Source organism: Alexandromys fortis, unplaced genomic scaffold (genome assembly GCF_014885135.2).
Source record: "Alexandromys fortis isolate MF-2015 unplaced genomic scaffold, M_Fortis_MF-2015_v1.1 scaffold_160, whole genome shotgun sequence".
Taxonomy (NCBI): domain Eukaryota; kingdom Metazoa; phylum Chordata; class Mammalia; order Rodentia; family Cricetidae; genus Alexandromys; species Alexandromys fortis.
In genome coordinates this window covers 3,098,400-3,118,821 of record NW_026068035.1, presented here as the reverse complement: position 1 = coordinate 3,118,821, position 20,422 = coordinate 3,098,400, and the positions used below count along the sequence as shown (strand labels likewise).

Genomic DNA, 20,422 nt, shown 5'->3' with positions numbered 1-20,422 from the left:
AGGGAGTGCACACCACAGAAAAGAACAAACGAGATCCCCAAATGAAATTGAAAGTATGAGGGAGGTGCAGTACTCAAAATGGGTGGGGACGGGGATTCACCCTGGGGGAACTCTTCAGGCAGACCAAATCTAGGGGACACATGGGAACACAGCCTTCCAGGGGTACCTCCAGGTCCCTGCTGCCTGGTGCTTGCCCACTAAGAGCATCTGTGGGGAGGGAGTCTGGCTTCCTCACAGTGGTGGTCAAATCACCCCACATTTCCTCTCCACAGGAGCTCCCAGCTGCCTGGAGCAGCCATTAGTGAGTTTATGGAAATCCACTAAAAGGGTCCAGGAAACATTTTAGGTGAGGCAAAACAGTGGGAAAAGGAGAACTTCAGCCCCCAGGGTAGGGTGGTGTTGGTGTGAGCTCACAGGAATTTCATGACCACGAGATAGAGGCCATAGGCTCGCAGGCCAGCAGGCTCCTGTCAGTGCTCCTAAGCAGAGGAAAACAACATCAACTGCCTTCCAGGGCCTGTGACGCCGGCAGGCTGCGACGGGCAGCCAGCCAGCTGTGCGCCACCAGAAATAACCAAAAAACATGGCATGGGGACAGATCTCATGTTCAGAGGAGGTTTGCTGTTTCCCTGAAAAAAAAAAGACACACAGTCAGTTTTGAACTGTGTCCCCGAAGCTCTAACTTGGACTCTTGGCACCCCCAGAGGATGACCGATCTGGAGAAAGTACCTTTAAAGGGGTGACCAAGGTGGTGTCACTAGCATGAACCCACATCAAGGTCTAGGGAGTTAAAGGAAGGCAGAGGAATGACGGTGGAACACGGGGGAGATGATAGCGATTTGGAAGCCAAGGAAGGAGTCGCAGAAGGAGCCAGCTGACCACACACATTCACCTTGGGCTTCCAGCCCCTGGGAGAGAGCAGATGCCTGGTGGGAAAGCCTCCAGTCTGTGGTTCCTGTCACTCCAGCCCCAGTAAGCCACTCACGTGCTTACCTGAATCTTAATTCTACAAGGCTCTACTGCTATGGCTTCGGTTATATTTTAGGACATCCCTCTTCCCTTGATCTCAGGAGTCCCATTAAGTCTCAGTGAGTAACAATGGCCTTCACTGTCCATGAACCACAAACAAATCATGTAATGCCGATAGCTGTGAGCTGGGAGGCCAGTGTTGAAATATTCTTGGTTTTAGTTAAACACAGTGATAGTACAGCAGGCCCAAGAGTTGCTTATGTATTTTAGCTTCCAGTATTTTAGATAAATCTTGACGGGTTCTGATGACATGGCTTGAACTGTCAGCCCTTTGAGGTCCTCGGACAGAGGGAGGGACAGAGGACAAACTGTATCCAGCAGGACAACAGCTCTGTCCCACCCTCCTGTCCTCCGTTCACATCCGTCTTCCTTCCCATTGCTGCCCCTTACAGAGAGCGTCCAGGAGTATCGCTCACAACCGGTCACTGCATCCCCTGGAGTGGCCCCAGTCCCACATGGCCACGTGGCTGCACTGTGTGACAAGAACCCAAAAACTCCAACTGAATTCTGGAGCTAGTGGCCTCACAGTCACTAGAGATCAGGGTACCAAACACTAGGTGGCCATGTGTTGGGAGCAGTGAGACCCCAGATCCTGAATTTCTTGTAATCCCCTGATCTGAGTGCCTACAGCTGCTCTGAGCATGAGACTTTCAGGAGTTCCTGATGGCAGGAGAGTGGTTTCTGGTGGGTTTGGCTGGGGTGTGGCTATCTCTATATAATCTGCCCCTGAACACAATAAAGGGGGCATTCTTGGGGAATTCAAGGATGAGTCGTGTCGCTGTCTCTCTGTCTGTGTGTGTCTGTGTATTTTAACCTCCAGCCCCTTGCCCGAAGCTCACGAACTGGGGTCTAGCGCACCGAACGCCAACACGGGGGTGTGGGGGGGGGCACGGTGCGCGGCAGCCATGCCCCAAGTGGGCCTGAGTCTGCCCTGCGGAGACAGAGATGGGAAGGAGGCAAAAGGGAAGCACCAGGCCTTAGACAGTCCCTGCGACATGACAGGCGCCTGGGCCAGAGGTGCCTCAGCACATGGAAGTGGTCCAGATTCTGGTGTCAGATTAGATGCTTTAATGCCTCGTGTGAAAACCCTGGAGCAGAAAGCAGCCTGCCAGGCGTCACAAGGGGCACACCTGTCCGGAAAGCTGTTTAGTTCAAAATAAAAGCCCTGAGCTGGTTAAATGAACCTGGTAAATGGCAAGCAGCCCTATACATCCTGTTTAAAAGAAAAACCAACAACTTAAGAGAGTAGTTTTGTAACACGCTCTAGCTCCCTGTTGAGCAGACTGCCAGCAAGCATGTACTGGTCTCCTGGGAGGCGGTGGCAGTGTTGGTGCTGGAACCCTGGTGAGCTGGCTGCTCTGGGGAACCATGGAGCAGAGAGCCCATCTGCGCCAGCATGGCGACAGCAATTAAGGCAGAGAAAGGAAGTTGGTAGGCAGCAGGCAGAACACACAGGGGGGTGACTGCCTCGCTGGGCTTACTCAAAACACAACTGTGGGTGTCTGATGACCCTCAGCCTGAGCAGAACGGCAGCCACAGAATTCTAGTGCTACCATCCTGGCCCCGGCACCTGTGAATGTAACCTCCAAAAAATTAGTGTCTGTGAAACAATACTTTTGGGGGGTCCCCTAATCTAGTTTGAGGTGTCCTTAGAAAAGGAACAGGCAGACAGAGATGGCCCGTAGGACGCTGCCACCAGAGGAGACAAGGGGGTAGGGACATGCTACATGTACCAGCATAGCATATCTCTACAGAGAAGCCAGGGCAATGCTCTCCTCCACCCCAGCCACATCCCCTCCTGCATACCCCCAAACACAGTTCAACCCCAGTTGGAGGCTGCTTACCTCATGTATGACGTAGGGGACAGAGACTTGGGCTTTGCCCACTGGTACGGGGCCTGTGGCACCGACAGATACTGCTCACAAAAGGCACCCTTGCGAAGGTGCTGGAAGGCGAACTCCTCGGGTTGGAAGTCAGAGGTGGGCGGAGTGGTGCCCAGGTCTTCCCCAGCTGGCTCTACCTTGAGGGCCACTGAGGGTGCGTGCTCCAGGGTTGTCTTTCGAGACTTGATAGGAACGCCATCACCCAGGTCCAGGGTGCTGTCCGTGGTCAGGGCGTTGATGGCTGCCACGATGGCAGAGCTGGTATACTGGGTGGTGTTCCCGAGCCAGGTGTCCTCGGTCACGCTGACCCGAGGGGAGCCATGCGGGGACGGTGTGGGCGAGTGGTGAGGTGAGCAGGAGGGCTGCCGGCCATTGAGGCTGTACTTGCGTTTGTTGCAGGGGGACGTGGGCCGGGAGCCACGTGCACCGAGCCAGCTCTCCTCGGTGACACTGGCGCGTGGAGAGGTGGATGGGGAGTGTCTTGGAGATCCCAGAAGGTGGCAGGCACCCAGGCCTCGGGGAAAGCTCTCCTCTGGGTCTGTGGTCTTGGGGGACACGCAGGGTGACTGCCACGGAGAGGTCTGGGGGGATGCGTACGGGTACGAGTAGTTGGACTCGTAGGAGGAGGCCTCGGAATTACAGCTCCTTGAGGACAGGCTGCTGGCTGGGCTCAGGCAGGAGGGGTCTCTGTAGGCTTCCAGGCTGGGCAGGTGCAGGGTGGCCGTGGACGGTGACCGCTTGCAGCTGGGAAGCACATCTTCCACCTCTACGTCGTGGAAAAACTGGCTGCCGCCATGGTGGAGGCCCAGGTAGGAAGTGATCTCAATTCGAGGACTCTCCAGAGTCGGGGCCCCATTGGGCCGGGTGTTTCCAGAGGACAGAAAGTATCCCGAGGGCCCACTGTCCACAGCCCCTCCATAACTCGCGGGATGATTTGCTGAAGGAACAGCTGAGATGCCGGGGGTGGATGTCTGGAGGTCATGGCATGGGGCTGGCAGGGAGGTGTGCGCTGTGGGAAGGGGCAGAGTCGAGGTGATGCCAGGGGATGCATAACTGTAGTGTTCTGGAAGAAAAGAGAAAGAGAAGAGATGAGGCCAGGGAGCAGCATCAGATACTCAAAAAGGCAAGACCGGGGCGTCCCCTGAGGACTCCAGGCCCCAGGAGTAGCCTCTGGAAGCATCCTGAGGTCAGGCTGCCCCAAGGACTCCAAGGCCTCCTGCTTGACTCTAGACCTCACTCTGTTCCAGCACGAAAGCCTTCCTCAGCCAGATGTCCCCCGCCAAATGCCACACAGCTGTCCCTTACTGTCCCCTCTATTTAAACTCCGCATTCCCTAGCCCCTGTAATGATTTTATAACCTACTCCAATAGCTGAGTTATCTTCTCCAGTTTATCCCTCCCCCCATCCCTCTCTCTGGCATGCATCACCAGCTAACATACATTTTTATCCTCCCATCCCTCTGACCAGTAGAAGCCATGCTTCAGCCTTCTGGCTCATGGCTGTCTGCAGAGCCTTGGACTTGCAATTCTAGCATTTCAGAGGCTGGGCAAGGCAGGGGGAGTGTGACTTCTAAGCCAGGTGTTCATTGTATTTCACGGATGGCCGTGCATGAGTGGCAGGCGATGGACAGAAGGATGGACAGTGGCTGGGCAGACTGTGGAGGGAGGGAGGAAGAATGACAAGTGTATAAGTCAACGGAGGTATGTGCTTTAGACACAGGGACCCGGACATTTAAACAGGTGTTTACAGGGAATTTGCTATCCAGCAGCCCACATGCTCCACTGCAAAGAGCACACTCAAAGGATGGATGCGAATGTGAATTCTGAAGTTTCTCTATGCTACCGAGGCTGGCTGGTACCTGGAAATCTATCTTCCAGAGCTTCTGAAACAAAACAGACGGTTCTAAGGCACGGCTAGATCTCGGAGCCATTATGTGCTAATTATATCTTGATAAACACTTTTTTTTAAATCATTATTCTAATTAGTAATCTACAGGAAAGGCTTGCTTCTGGATTTCTCGTCAGAAAAGGCTCTCAGCATCCCAGAGCCATTCATGTGTGTCTGGAGACAAGCGTGTCCATGTCTCTGAATAACAGAAATCAGCACAAGGAAGTCCTAGCTCCATGTCGGGCTTCCGTGCCTGCCTGGAAGACAGTGTGCTCAGGGAAGGCACAGCTCGCTGTTGATCCCTGGTTCAGAACCAGCAGGGAAAACTCTAGGAATGTTAGGGTCTTGGAGCACCAGCCAAACCCCTAGGATATTTCTGAGGAGGAACAAGCCAGGCCTCAGGTAGGTTAGAAAATTTCCATCACTGCCTACTGCAGTCTTCTCCCATTAGTGGGGAGCTCACAATCCCTCCAGCCACACAGCAGCCTCTTTATGAGGTAGGCAAGGGTCCCACTCCAGAGTCCAGCGAGAGGACACATTGTAGTCCTCAATCCTAGGTCACCATGGCCCTTTGGAAAAGACTAGAACCGAGACAAAGAGGAACAAGTGACAGCTGGAGAAATCAGCAGCAACCTAAACAGGAAGCTGCCTTTGCGCCAGGTGGACCCTGCAGCCAAGGCCGTGGTTGGAGGGTCCTTGCCGTACAAAAGCACTGCTGCCCTTCAGAATGCCACACCTCAAGAAGCTGGAGCCTAATGCTGAAAAGGACACTGTTCTAAATTACTCTAAAGCCACTTTCTAGAGAAGGCAACGCTTCTGAAGAGACAGAACTGGTGGCTAGTGCTGTCTGGTCTCAGAGCAGGCCTTTGCTGAGTTCCTAAGCTCAGGCTGTCTTCATAAGCACCGGACAAGACTGCAGAGCTGTCCACTTTCATTAAGCCCCCCTTCATGTCCAACTGTGTATCCCAGTCTTGGACAGAGACAGGCCACCCCCAGTACCCCAAGTACAGCCATGGGGAAGGCTGATAGGGGTGGATACGAACTGCCGTGGGACACAATGAAAAAGAACACTAGTCTCAGAGGACCCAGTAGGTATGAGATGAGCAAGTGGGAAAACCAGGCCTAAGACCAAAGGCTGGCTGGTGAAACAGACAGACGACCTGGCTGCTCTGTGAGGTCACCCACAGGCAAGTCTGGAGCAGGTTACTAGGGACCCCATGCGGGAGCAGCACTGATAGATGTCTATGTCCAGACCGTCTTCTCTGCTGTTATTGCCAGAGGCTGTCTGAACAGTCATCTCCGCAAAAGGAGGAGAGGGGCAGAAAGGAGGGGGAAGAAAGGGGGAGGCCCAGGGAGGAGGGGTTCTCTATGCATCCTATGCTTTGCTGTCGCACACACACAGGTAGCAGACACAAGGAAAGATGTTGCTGCAGAGATCTCCCTCCGCTGGCACAGCCTTTTCCAATCTGGAACTTTCAATAGAAAAGCACAGTGTTCCATGGTTCAGAAGCCAGGGTCTGCCCATCTTCAGCTAAGAATTCAGGTCTTAACTAGTCCACCAAAGCCAAAGTGTAAGGCGGGGACCCCAAAATGTCACCATGTCATTGCTAATTGGAATACTGACGGAAGGAAGAAGGAAACGATAGTCTAACACGGTAGGTGCTTTGGTAACTTATTTCAACAAAACTTTCACCAATGTCTGCCTCTCTTTCCTCAGTTCACCTCTGAGCTAGGATTTCTGGCTTGGTGCTCCCTGGTGTACGGCATCACATGCCCCCTTCGGGAAGTTTCTCTGGCGGTCATCACGTCGCTCCTTCTGGTCATCTCCCAAGGTCTTCAGAAATTATAGACTTTGTTCCACCACAGATGGGTGACCCCTTCATGACCCCACCTGCTCATCACTCAAAGGGCCCCGAAGATGAGGTCATCTGTGCTCTGCCCTCCAGCCTTCTGAGCCGTGGTACCACCAGGGTCCAAGCAGGCATGGGGAGTAGCATGGCAAGGCAAATTTTTGCCAGAGGCGCCACTTCTGAACAAAGTGCACATCCTAAGAACGGTGTTGACCACACCCATGGGGGTGCCATGGTTGCCCAAACAGCACCCAGGTGAGCTGACTTCACAGGCCCCAGCCCTGAGCGGGCAGCTAATCAGCCTGGGAAGTCCAGCCTTGCCAATGTTATGCTACCACATGTGTCTAGAGCTTTCGGCAAAGCGGGAAGCCTGCCAGTAAATAACCTAACACTTGAGAGGAATGGGCTTTCAAGACTGGAGAGGTGGCTTGGCGGTTGGGAATACATGTTGCTCTTGCAGAAGACCTGAGTTCAATTCCCATCTCCCCCATGGTGGTTCACAACTACCTGGAACTCTAGTTCCAGGGGATCTGATGCCCAATTCTGACCTCGGCTGGCACCAAACACATATGTGGTACACATCTATACGTGGAGGCAAAATACTCACACATAAAATAAATAAATCTTTAAAATAAAGAACTGGTTTTCATCTTAAAGGGAGCCAGCTCTGGAAGACTAGGCAGTATGAGCCTAAGGCTAATGAGAAACACTGTTGTCCAAGCAGCTGTGCATATGCTGGGAAAGCCAAGCCCAGGGCTTGCCCAGTTCTCCATACAGAGGTGTGGCCTGAAAACCTGGGCCAGCCCTCCACAGTCTTGAGCTGCAAGACCCCGAAGGAGGCACACCTGCGATTGTGCAAGACCTGGCTCTCGTGTTCTCCGTCCCCCAAGTGAAAGGATCTTATGTACTCCAGATCGGGGCTGGCCCCACAGCTGACCACCTTCTCTCGGCGGGAAGGGGAAACTGGAAGGCTTCTCTGGAGACTCCCAGCAATGGGCTCTCCTCGGTCCCGCCCTGACAACCCTTGCAGTATGCGAGGTGCGGGTTTCAGCTGCCTGTGGATCTGGAAGATTCCAGAAGACAAGGCCGCGTCCAGGAGAGGGCAAACAGCATGGCAAATCTCTGCTTGTCTCCTTGGGGCTGCCCTAGCAACAGGTTTTCTAAGGCCCCAAGAAGGAGGAAGAAGGAGGTTTTTCTCACTCTGGGCCCAGATGCAGAGGAAGAGGAAGTTGTGGAACGTGGCACAGAGGCCCCAGGACATCACAAGAGGGGCCTTTACTTAAACCAGAATGTTTAATAAAATAGTATTCAACAGGGCAAAATAAAATCCATACAACATTCATTTAAAAAAAAAAACAGAACAGGTTAGGGAGACAGCTCAGTAAGTAAATACTCCTGGCATTGGAGGAGCCTTGGGTTTAACACCTAGCACCACATAAAGCAGGCTTACCTGTGAGCCCAGCACTCGGGAGGGGGAGGCAGCGGATCATGAATTAGAGGCTATCCTGGCTACACAGTGAGTTAGAGACTAGCATCGGGTTATGTGAGCCCCCTTCTCAAAAACGTATGAAAAACAAAACTAACTAACCTACACATGAATTTCCTTGGTCAAACTCCAGAATAAAAGCTTAAATGCCTGTTTGTGAGAGGTGTATCTGCCTCTCTTCTCAGAGTCCTCTGGAGTAAGCATGCTCACTGACTCTGTTGGCGGGCAGCTGACTTCAGCTGAGCTTCCTCTTGCCACAAAGCCTGGGCCTGTGGGGGCAGGGCTAGCCCTTCACCTGCACTAACTTCCATCTATACATACAAAGGGGTTGCTCTGCAGAGTCTATAGGGAATGCCAAGCTTCCCAGTAAGTCCCTCACCAGTCCTGAAATGTTGGAAGCGATTATGTAACATCGGACACTGCTGTGACTGGCAGCCTGGCTTTTGCTGGGTCACTAAGCGGAGGTGCAGGGACCACAGAAGAGCAGCAGAGTCGAAAGCAAAGAGCTCTCGCAGCTCGCCCTCTACTCTGGCGCGTAACCAAACGTAATGAAGGCACAGCCGTCCTCCGCAGGTGCCACAGGTCATCGGGCCCTGGCTCGTTTCTCTCTGTCACCCTGCTGCATGCAGAACTCCGTGCGGACGCGATGGGGTGCAGGCAACACTGGGCAAACCCGGAGTTGTTCGGCCGGCCAGCTCTTACCGGCCTCAGCAAACCAACAAGCCAGTGCTGACCAAAATACTCTGATCCTGCGGGAGAATTTACTTCAGTTGTACCAAGGCATTGCTTCTGAAGAGTACACGCCATGAAAGCACCTGGTATATCTCCTCGTAAGACACTGCAGCTGCAGGAGGATGCCTGCTGCCCACCAGGCGACCCATGGCACCTGCTGGGAAGTCACTCTGTAGGAGCTCTCGTCCAGGGCACTTGGCATCTTGCCTGAGGTGAGTTATGACAACACTGTGCGTCCGCCACACCAATGTATGTGACGCTCTCCCATAAGCATGGCTATCAGAACCACCGCCAGAACTCACTGTCCACACACACAGAGCACGGCACTTTACAGCCAACGTTCACCTTTTGTTCTAAGGAACACCCCTTTAGCCTTTCCTCGCACTACACAGCAGGACTTGACGCTAGAAATAGAAGCAGCAGGAGCCTGCCAGCCAGGTCCTGTCCTCCAGATGCCTGCCCACCCCGGTCTTTCTACACGCCATAGCGCCTGTCTGCAGGGGTGCGGGTGAGGCTGAAAGTGTCTACACTTAGGGCTGAAACAAAAGAAGACGACAGGACAGGGGCGGCAGAGTTCTTGCTGGTCACTTAGCTTGTTGGATGGCGCTACCTAGGGAGGACAGCGTGGAGGGGACTGTGCCAGTCCTGGGAAGTGACAGACAGCAACAGGTTCTGAAGAACTGTCACGCAAGCAAGGATGTGCTGAAGGGAGATTTACAGGCTAGAGAACTGGGCTTGCTGGAGTAACAGAAAATGTCACCCAACGATCCACGAATAAGCTCACCACAGCAGGCTTAAGGGTCCCGTGTCCAGCCTGGGTCCACATCTTTCCTCGAAGAACTCCAACATTCCCCCGGGTGCATAGTAAAGCATTACTTTCCATTGTTCGGTTTCCAAGGTGCTCTGCCCAGCCGAGGGCTTCCTTTGAAAACCTGATACAGAGCTAAGAGATCCTGCTCGAACAGACAAGTCTGCCGTTGATTAAACCGTCTCTAGAACTTGATCACAGGGAGATTGCTCCAGCAAAGACTGAAACATCAAACCTTAGCACACTTAGGGCACACTCTCCTAGGGCAAGGCCCACTCCCTCCCGTGGATTCCTACAGTAGGGAGTGACAGACCAACATGGGTTCCCCTCCATCCCGCTGGGAAAAGAGAGAAAACACTGGAGAATAACAGCTCTTCCAGATCCCATGGCAGCAAAGCCCCCTTTGCACCAGAACACTGGTTAAGCCTGAAGCCGGTGGGCAGAGCTGTCTGGGCCCAGGGCCTTGGCCAGTTTCCTCTTGAGTTGCCACGGAGACAGAGCTAAGCGGCCAGGCCAAAATAAGTTACAAAACAGGAGCCCTGGGGCGGGAAGCGGCACACCCGCCTCCCAGCTGACGAGCAAAGCAGCTATTTCCTGAGCCCCAGAAGGAAGCCTAGGGCCCGTCTTCTCCCCCAAAACTGACCCTGGCCCACTGATTGGCAGGGTGGAGAGAGAAAGATGCCTGGTACTGGAAGGGAGTGTGGGTCTAGTCCTATTAGGCCCTCGGCTGCTTACTCCAAAACACCCTCTCTGTCCTCCACTCACAAATGGCTGCTGTATAGCCACCACTACTAGCTGTGCTGAGTGCTTTGGAAATAGAGCACCAGGTACCCTTCCCTCCAAACAGACTGGTAAGGCCCAAAAGGGCAGGTACACTATGGGAGCAACCCAGTGAACCTGCCTAGGCTCATGGCAGCCCAGCCTGCCCTCTATGGGTAAGTGGTAGGGGGACCATGTCCCCTTGTTTTAAGGTAGCCAAGACCTCTTTCTAGACAGGAGTTGAATTTGTGTGCTCAGTATGATCTGTAAAACCCAAGTGTTACTTGGTTTTGCAATTGATCTCAGAAATGTTTGCTCATTAGTAAACATAGGTTTAGATCCATTCCAGATAATGCGAAGGTCTTGCTATCATTCATTAGGGACTGGAGAGTTTGGTAACTTCATATGACTAGGTATTATAAATAATGTAATTGGGCAATTAATAAAATGTAATTATGATATTGGTAATAAGAAAGAGAGAAGTCCGAGTCAGTCTCTCTCCCCTTCTCTTTCTCTCTCTTACACACACACACACACACACACACACACACACAGAAATGTAGCATATATTTACACGTATAATGACTTCCAGCACCTTCTCTCAACACTGTGAAAGAGAATAGAGTTTGTCCCAATGCTGACCTCCCTAGCTCTGGGCTCTCTCCAGTGACCCGTGACCTGCAAGCTGCAAGCACTGGACTAAGATGCAGCAGCTCGACCCACAATTCACAGGGACATCCACAGGCATATCCCTGCACCTCTGTGTGGCTCTGGGTGCACTCTGTTCCAGAGACCCTGTATTGTTAGGGCCACACCCAGCCTGAGCTATCGTGAGACACACAAGGCTTCGCCTTTCCACTCAACTCTACTTCAGACAAAAACCATCAAAAGCTCCTTCACGTGCCTGAGGGGAGGATGTGACCTAAACCCACTTGCCACTCAAAGTTCAAGGAGCCACCTGCTTCCCAGGCCAGAAGAGAGCCCGAGGCTCCCGAGAGCCACTACTCAGTGTTTTCATGGATCACAACAGAAACCGGAATCCTGTGTTCCTTCCACGAATGGGCCTGGAGGACTCTCAGCTTTGGCATTCTGTGTCTCCATATGGAAAGACCCTAGTGAGACAGTTGCTGTGTCCAACTCTGAGTCAAAGATCCAGGGGGTGGGTGCTGGTGGTGCTGAGAGTCGCTAATGCTGGCGGGGAAGTACGCAAACGCAAACACACACACACACACACACGCACACGCACACCCTTGCCCTCAGAGATACACAGCTTAGGTCTGGGGAGATGACTACCAAGTTAGCATCCCCTCCAAGGTAAAAAGATATGATAACAGTCAGCAGGTCAGCAGGATACTCTTTCCCCAAGCAGTCCACAGGCAACCATGAGGTACCTGGACATGGTTCTGTATTTTTATCCCTGTCCCTATTGTTGGGCCTGTACTCAACTGTTCAATCTTTCAGAGCAAACAAGTGGGTTACAGGAAGGCAGTGAGGCCCTACCCAAATAGCAGGCAGCTTGGGGAGCCCAGGAAGGTTATGCCCTACCCCATGGCTTTATCCCTAAATAGATAGGAACTAAAGGCATCATAGGCGAACCAGAACCACAGGGACTCACACTCACCAAATCCAACATGGACACCCTAAGAAGAGGTCAGGAGTAGGCTCTTTTGCCTGGAGCATGAGAGAGAATTCTGGAGAGAACTCAAGAACACCCCAAGCACTGCCACAGCGGCCAAATCCAACTTCCCCAAAGCAACAAGGCCAAGAGAGTCTCCACTCCCAGCCCCAGATCTCTTCCCATCAGGTCTTCAGATCCTGCCTGCCTTGGATGCCACTGACCCCAGAGTCTTGTAACCTGGGCCTTGGAAGAAGGAAAGAGACCAGTCAGGAAAGGGTTTTAGCGAGCAAGCGGCAGATGATAGTTGCTGGGTGGTGACAGCCAACTTGGAGAACTCACTTTCAAAGGCAAACAAGATGTTGAACTTTAAAGGGGGAGGGTAGTGGATGTTATGGGAAACATGACACGCTCATTTCAGAGGTGCCCTAAAAGTGTCCTGTCTGTTCCATGCCCACGTCTGGGATGCAGACCCCAAGGAAAGCACAGAAAGCTGCCTGGGGTCCCTGTGCAACCTGGACCAGAGAGTCAGATGAAGAAAAGAGTCAAACTGCTGGGGGGTGCGGGGGGGGGGGGGCTGACATTATTGTTTCGGAGAGTCAAGTTTGGGGAAACAGCACATTGACTATTGGCCTAGCTGGAAGGTTTACTTTTGACGGAGAGAAAATGAAAGACAGGTTTTGGTTGCTGAGGTGTGGACTGAAAACCCAAGCGGTGGAGCCTTCCTGCTGAGGGAGCTGCGGTGGCGGTCAGCACAGGACCGGGCCTCCTGGCTCCGGGATCCCGGGGCCCGGCAGTAGCAGTCGGGCTCTCAGAAAGGGCGGCTTCCGACCGCCCTCTGGCAGCGCCGCTGACCATCTGTCCCCGAACTACGAGGTCCAAGTCCTGCGCCGGACACAGCCTCCCCTCGGGTAAGGGCCTCCTGGAAGGAGGGGCGAGCCCTCTCCCGTGGCCGGGTGCTCCGATGCCAGGAAGTGCCCGGGCGGGTGAGCGTGGCAGGCTCGCCCCACAGGTGGCCTCCCGCCTCCTTGCGGCCGGCAGTAACTTGGTCCCTGTCGCTCGCTCCTGGCCGCACAGGGCGGCGGCCCGGGGTCCCGACTGCTGCCAGGTTGGGGCGGGCACCGGCGACCTCAGCAAACTCAGGCCCACGGCGGGGTGCAGGCGCCCGCCGCCCCCCGCCGGACCCACCTGCGGCCGCGGCACCCCCGCCGCTCTGATCGAACTCGAAGAGGAAATCGAAGTCGAACTCCGGGTCCTGCTCCAGCCCTGTCATGTCGGGGTCGCGCGGCACTGGTGCGCCCGGCGCTCGCGCGCGTCCCCGGCGTGACGCGGCCCCCGCCTCCTGTCCCCTCCCCTGTCCCCTCCCCGGCCTCCCGCCCCGGTCCCGCCCCTGTCCCCCCGGGTGTTTCCGGGTTTACATAAACAAGCCGCTCGCGGCCGCCGGCTTCCGAGTTTTAAATAAACTCCGCGCGCGAGCCCGAGCGCAGCCTGGGCTCCACTCGCGCCCGCAGGACCGCGCGGTCCGAGGGACATCCCCGCCCCTCAACAGGATGCCTGGTCCCCCGCTGGATCCCGCGCAGCTCCTCGGGTCCCCGCCTCCCCGTGGGACTTCTGTCTCCCGTTGGATGTCCCCCTCCCCGCAGGAACCCTGTCCCCGCAAGCAGCCCAGGCGTCCGCGCCCCAATGTCGGCACTGCCCGCTGCAGCAAGGCGAGCGCAACAGCCTAGGGGTGCGCAGTAGTTCCAGACCAGAGCGCAGGGCAGGCGGCGCTGGAGCTGCGTCCTGGACCCGTCGCCGGCCTCACAGCCGGTCCCCTGGTTCCTGTTCAGCGTGGTGAGCAGTCCACAGCCGAAGGAGGTGCCCTGGGTCGTGCTGTTTCCCTGCACCAGGAAAAAGACCAAGGCTACTGGATTAGTTCAAAAGTTCGAAGAGAAAGGAAAAAATATATATAAAAAGCATGACCTCTGCTGATCTATCTAGGGCTTCCTCCAGGTTGCTTCTTGAGCTGCATGACTGGAGGAAGAACCCCACCTTCAAGCAGGTATCCCAGAGCCCTCCTCAGAGCTGAACAATTTCTAGCAGTTAGCGCTGCAGTAACTAAGTAATTAAGTCTGCTTTTACTAAAGAAATGGTCTGAAAGCGACCAGAAGAAGCGGGTGGGGGTTCCTGAGGGTTGACACAGTTGCTCACAAACCATTCAAGCTTACCCTTGGTGGCCACCTCATTCCGTGGGCACCTCACTCAAAGCAAATGCTGTTCATGCGCTAATGACCTCCGTCTTTCGGCTCCCAGAACACTACACACTCCCGTTTTGATAGGGGTGACTCCAGAGCTCCCAGAGGCTGACTGGGTGCTGGGTGTTACCCACTCAAACAGTGCCGTGAACACAGCGATCAGGAGGAAAAGGCTGGGCCTGTGCGGGCCCATCCATCTTTTCCTGTTTCTCTCAGCTTTTTGTTCTGACTTTCCTGGTGTCTTGGCGCCACATAAACCAACATCTGGAATATCAGGGAAATGGGGGCCAGTGCAGGAGAGGCCAGTATCAGAACCCTGGAGGGAGGGAGGCAGGAAGGAAAGGAGGAGGAAGGTCGGTGTCAGTATCTGCCACCGGAGGCAAGTGTCCCCTGTGTCCTCCTCCTGCCCTGCAGCCCTGGGGGATGGCTTTTTCCGGAGGCTAACTTGGGCCTCACGTGGGCTGCCACTTCTCCCAAGACCCTGTTTCAATAGCTGGCTTTCCCCCGTGATAAACTATAGTTCGGTCTGGCCTGATTTAGTTTCTAATAATAGTTCTTACTTTGAGATGCATGGTGGAGCCTTGTTTGGTTTTAGTTTGCTTTTTGCTGACCTTCAGGGAAATGGAAGTTCTGTTTTCTGTGGAGAAACCTCGATCTCTCTTCAGCCACCTTTTCCCCAATTACACATAACAACCCTTCTTGTCTGATTTTTGAATAAAGCTTTTTGCTAAAGTTGCAAAGCACTTGACTTCTGCTGCCCGCATGTCCCCAGATGCTGGGACCATAGGAAGGAAGCCACGGGGCCTTTCTTTCAGGACTGCTCTGGCTCCCTCCTTGTCTGCTCACTAACACGGGAGTCAGTCAACACAGCTACTTATGAAATGCTCCCACACGCCTCCGCCAGCCCCCTTGCCTGTCCTCTACATGATATGAAGCTTGGTTTGCCAGTTCCACAGACACTCCACTTTTGATAGAAGTGTTTAACTTGGACTACTTCCTCCCAAGTCTGTAAGATGTTAATGGGCTGGCTCCAGTGCTGAGTGTGATGAAGCAGGGTACAAGGCCGCAGCATTTTCTAATCTGGATTAGGAAACAATGCCATGAAACTAAGTGGCTGAGGAACAGGGCAAGCTTTGTTCCACTCCGGAGAGCCTGTGGGGCGTTGTGTGAGGCAACTCTGACGCCGTGGCTACCTACAGGCTTGTGTTTCTTGGAATTTTTCAGAGCAGAGCAACAAGGCCTTCAGAAATGGCTGGGCCTGGTGAGCCTCCATCCAGATGCCCATCAAGTGGGAAGATCTTAGAGAGCAGCTGGCGCCCAGGTCAAGGCCTCCTCAAGAAGGATAGTGTTTGTCCGTGGTCCTCAGCAATGGCGGACACTGACCTGCTTCATATAGTTCCCTTCCCCTGTATGGGTTTGCCTGTCTCAGGCCTGGATCACACAGGTCTCTGGTTAGCCCAGTTATGTACACATACTCTCTACAAAACACGACCAACACGATTTGGTCAGAGGGCATTATTACCTCCAGTCCACTGCTTCAGCAAAGACATTTCAAACTTCCTTTTCTAGGCAGGTTACACAAGACATGACCACTACCCCACCCCACGCGCGCGCACACACACATAATGACTTTTCCTTTTGTACACACACACAAAATCATTTTTGTGTGTTTTGTTTTGTTGACACAGGGTCTTATACTGTAGCCCGACACTGGCCTGGTACTTGGTTTCTTGCCCAGGGTAGCCTCAAAACTCATGGCAATCCTCCTGTTTTAGTTTTTCAAGTGCTGAGATTACACCTAGGATTATGGGGTCGAGCCATCAAGCTCAGTTTAGAAGAAAAGATTTCTTATTGAGTAATGAAATAGTAACTCTACAATTAAAGAAATGTAGGCTTTAAGCGCCGGGGGGGGGGTGATGAATGTGTGTGGAAATATGTGTTAAAAAATCCACAATCCAAACCACAACACAAACACTGTTAACTTTCCTGGCAGCAAGAGCTCCTTCTGTGACTACCGACACATCCTTGACAACATTTAGGCCTCTTTAAAACTGAGAGGGCGATGGCGTGGTACAAGCAATACCTGCCCCCTTTGACTCAAATCCTCTCTACTCAGGACAGCTGACCCTGAAAATCTGGATCCATTAGTGAAGAATTTATAGGTCTTGAGTTTGAAGATAAGCAAGGTGTCCAGGGCTGACTCTGGGGACTGATGCCCCTGCCTGACACACTCCTCAGAGTCTCACAGGAAGCTGAAGTTTCCTTCCAAGTGCTTGTCTAAAGGATGGCTGCCCTTGTAAATAAGAGCGCCCCAACCCTAGCAGGGGTCCAGCTCGTGGTCATTAATTTAAGTAACATCTTCAGAGCCAAAAAGGAATTAGGAGGCATGACTCCCAGGTTCCCTCGTACACAGGTCAGGTTATCTTAATCTCCTGCTGAAAAGCCAGCCATCCTTTAAAGGGAGTTCTAAAGACACCTGCAGGAGCCTACATGTTTTAAAAGTTATTTTACTGGGTCCTGTGAAGGGACACAAAGGGTCCTGGCAGCGGGTCTGGGAAATGCTATCCTTCTGATCCTACCAAATCATGAAAGATTCCAGCGTCTATTCTTTAACTGGAAGAAGCAGCTTGAAACCTGGCAGTCCTTCTTCGATCTTTCTCAAGGCGTTTTCTAAGGCAGAACTTGGGAAGCATCTAGCAGCCTGGACCACTTGGGGCCAGTTGGCCAAGCCCTTACTTCGTGAGAAGCACCTACCATCGGACCCACTTGGGAGGGTGTAAGACCCTCCAACTTCACGTCATGGATTCGCTCTTCACCTTAACGGGTAGTCTTGCCTTATCTGATCTCCAAAGAAGCCTCACTTCATCCTAGGATGTCCCTACGCTCTCATCCCCCCAGGTTCTGACGCCCCCCCTCCCCCCCGCGCCCCATCCTTAAATCTCACCCCTGTGAATCAAGTTTCCCCAACTGGGATCTCCGAGACCCCAGCCAAAGCCAAGTTTGAGTACTCGGCGCTAGAGAAGAGGAGACACCTATTGGCAAGAAAGCGCGCTAGAAATCTGGGCTGCGCCGGGGAAACACCAGGGGGACACCCTTCACAGTGTGTGCCACGCTGTCCGGCCGGACGCCCGCGCCCCTCCCTGGACGCGCAGACCGGCCCCGGCAGCCTGGTCCCGGAGGAAGGCTAGAGATGGGTGAGGGGCGCAGCGGGCGGGCACGGGGGTGGGGGAGGCAGGGCACGCGGAGCCGAAGGAAGGGGCGCGGAGCTTACCTTCCTCGGCCGCCTTCATGGTGCCTCCGGCGGGCGGCACGGGCCGCAAAGTTTCTCCGCTCCCGCAGACTGCGGCCGGAGGGCCGAGTGGAAACTTGGAAGGGACTGGAAAGCTGGTACTTGGCATCCACGCGGCGGTGGCGGCAGCGGCGAGCGGCAGGAGGAGGAGCGGGAGCTGGCGCGGCGAGCAGCCCCCGGCCGGCTCCCTAGTCTTACCTCTTCCTCGCCGACACGCGCGGGGCCGGGCTCAGCGCCGCGAGCCGTGGGGAGGTGGCATGCGGGAGGTGTGCACGCGTGGCAGACCTGCCTGCGGCCGGGACTCGCCGCGAGTTCGGAGGTGTGTGCCGCGCCCGGGAGCCGGTTCCCAGCCGCTCGGATTCGCGCGGCGACTCTGCCGCCCAGTTAGGAGCCTCTCGGGCTCACTCTGACGCAGGGCCGGGCTCTGCCTTCTGCCTTTTTAAAGCTGGAAAACACCTCCCCCGGCTCCCGCCCGCCCGGCCGCTCCCGCGCCCCCTCCCTGCAGTGACATCACGCCCCTGCCCTCCCGAGCCGCCGCGGGGCCCGGGGGACAAGTCGCGGAGCGCCGCCCTTCGTGCGCAGCGGCTGCAGTTCACTGGGCAAGCGGGGCGCCCTGGTTTGGACAGGGGTACCCCGGGGTGGACCGGCCAGTCACGCAGAGAGGGAACGGACTTAGCAGGGGGTAATGAGGACTCAAGGGACTGGAAGGGGCTCCCAGAGGTGCGCAGTGGCACCCAGAGGTGGGCAAAGGTGTTCAAGAGGGAAAATAGGGGCATGAAGGGAGGTGAGGGGAGACTTAAAGAGAAAAGACTCTTGGGGAGAGTGGGGACTTGGGGACTGGCGAGGATAAAATGGAAAGGAAAGGGCTTGCCAGGGTGCGCTAGGTGAATGCGCCAAGCCTGGACGGCCACAGTTTCAAGCGGGTGTCCTGAGAGAGCTACTCTCTCCTTTAATGAGGGGCTGGGGGGTACGAGCGGCGGGGGAGGGGTGCCGAGACGCCTTGCATGCTGAAGTCATTATGTAAAATCGCAGGCTTCCCCCGCTGTGGAAATTTGGAAAAGCGCTTCCACTGGCAGGCGGGAGTAAGGAAATTCCCATCCCGCTAAATTACTAACAGATTGCATGGGCGTCCCGGGACAGCCAGATATTGTCATTTTTGCTCTGTAAATATCTGAGCAACTAGATTTCTTGCTGTATGAGAAGGGGAGGGGCAGCGCGTCTAGGAGAGAGCGCCCACCTACACAGCTCCTTCTCCGTGTCTTTGCCCTGCCGCCCGCGGGCCTGAAAGGGGACCACAGGATGATCTTTGTTGTGTGACCGTGAGGTTTCTGGCTTTGGTGGAAGTTGGTGCTTGGGAACGTCTGCGGATTCTGTCCCGCCTCGCTTCACACTTTTTCTCTTTCAAATCTCCTCGCATCTTCTAGGTCGCAGCTCTGCTGCCAAAAGTCGACCATATTTTCTTGTTGGCTTTGGATGGAAGACATAGGAGGGTTGGGCAGTTAGAACGTCTGGTATATAGAAATCATAAGTCTATTGGCCCACACCTCATGAGCGTTAAAATAAAACCACGAGGCATAAAATCATGTCTGGGTGTGGGGCAGCGAGACTGTGGGGCGCGAGGGGCGTGTACTGAGCCAGCCAGTGGGTTCTCCAAAGGACTTCACATTCCCCCAAACCTAGGGAAATCTGCTCCAACAAGCAAGCAGAGCTCGCCAACTGGGCCCCATGTTAAATAATATGAAAGTACTTGTATAAAACCCATTCACTCCACCAGAAGCATCTACCCGCTCCTTCCAGTGTTCCCAGAGCCACCTTTTTCCTACCACAGCAGAGAAGCGCAGCGGTGGGGGCTGCATGGCCACAATCGATGGCCAGCATGTCTCAGGTGTACTGTCTGCTGGCCTGCTGCTCGCTTGGAGACCTGGCCGCGGTACGGACTTCTTGCCTCTGGCCTTGAGAGGAAGGGGCCACTAGCATAGGTCGAGAGGATAATGAGGCAAGCGAGGCTGGGGGTGCTTCCGCGACGATGTGGAGAGCAGCTATGAAGTAGCTGCGAGCTCAGTGAGGATGCTGGGTGCTGGTGTGTAGGGCGAGGATGCTAAAGCCGAACCCCCCAAAACTGCTGGGATGCGCGGAAGCCTCCCTGCGCTACTCAGAAGAGGCCGCCGCTAGGGGGTGCCAAGACCCCATTGCCCAAGACCCTTTTTTCCACCCCACCTCCCAAAAATCCATTCTTCAGGGAGTCCTAGTGTCGCCAGACAAGGTGCCAAGATTTTGCCCTGAGAGTTTCCGCCCCCCGCTCCCCCTCCCCCGGACCAGGCGGGGCAGGGCGGAGGCATCATCCGCGGGGCGTGGCGGGAAGACTAAGGCCCACCCGAGAACTTGGGGACTCCGGAGGCCAGAGGAGTTCCGATGACACGTCGCGTCAGACACACTGGCCTGTCCGTACTCTTGGACTTTCCGGACGTGACTGGCTGTGCAAAGCTTGGAGGAAGGGACCAGGACTCTTCCAGGATCGTCTTTCATCTCCGCTCCTTCCTCTTCCTCCTTCCCCTTTTCCTCTTCATCTCCTCTCCTTTCTGCTCTCACCCTTCATCTCCTCACCCTTCATTTCCTCCCCCCTCTTCTTCCTCCTGCTCCTCCTCTTCCTCCTGCCTGCTCCTCCCCCTCTTTCTCCAATAAATAACTTTTCACCCCATCCAGAAAAGCCCTTTCCTGTCTGTCTCAATGCCCTCCTTATCCCCCGCGGGTGACGGAATCCCGGGCCTGTTTCCCTCTGTTTAATGCCGTTGCCGGGACCACGGTGGCCGCATGCCAGGCTCAGGGAGTTCCGGAGGCAGCGGCGCAGGA

General features: G+C 54.7%; 1 protein-coding gene across 3 annotated transcripts in view; it reads right to left on the bottom strand.

Moving 5' to 3' along the window:
- Nfatc1 (nuclear factor of activated T cells 1) overlaps positions 1–17,967 on the bottom strand; it is a 108,278-nt gene extending 90,311 nt beyond the window's left edge. Inside the window, exons 1-2 of one of the 3 annotated variants that reach the window (XM_050164992.1) lie at positions 17,555–17,967; positions 2,874–3,975 (exon numbers count right to left, since the gene is read on the bottom strand). In XM_050164992.1, the coding sequence (XP_050020949.1) occupies positions 2,874–3,975; positions 17,555–17,681 (1,229 nt within the window). In that variant the 5' untranslated portion in view covers positions 17,682–17,967. Of the gene's footprint in view, positions 1–2,873; positions 3,976–13,237; positions 13,379–17,554 lie in introns of those variants that run through there. The other 2 variants (XM_050164994.1, XM_050164993.1) reach the window with 2 other exon arrangements.
- Between the last annotated feature and the right edge of the window lie 2,455 nt (positions 17,968–20,422).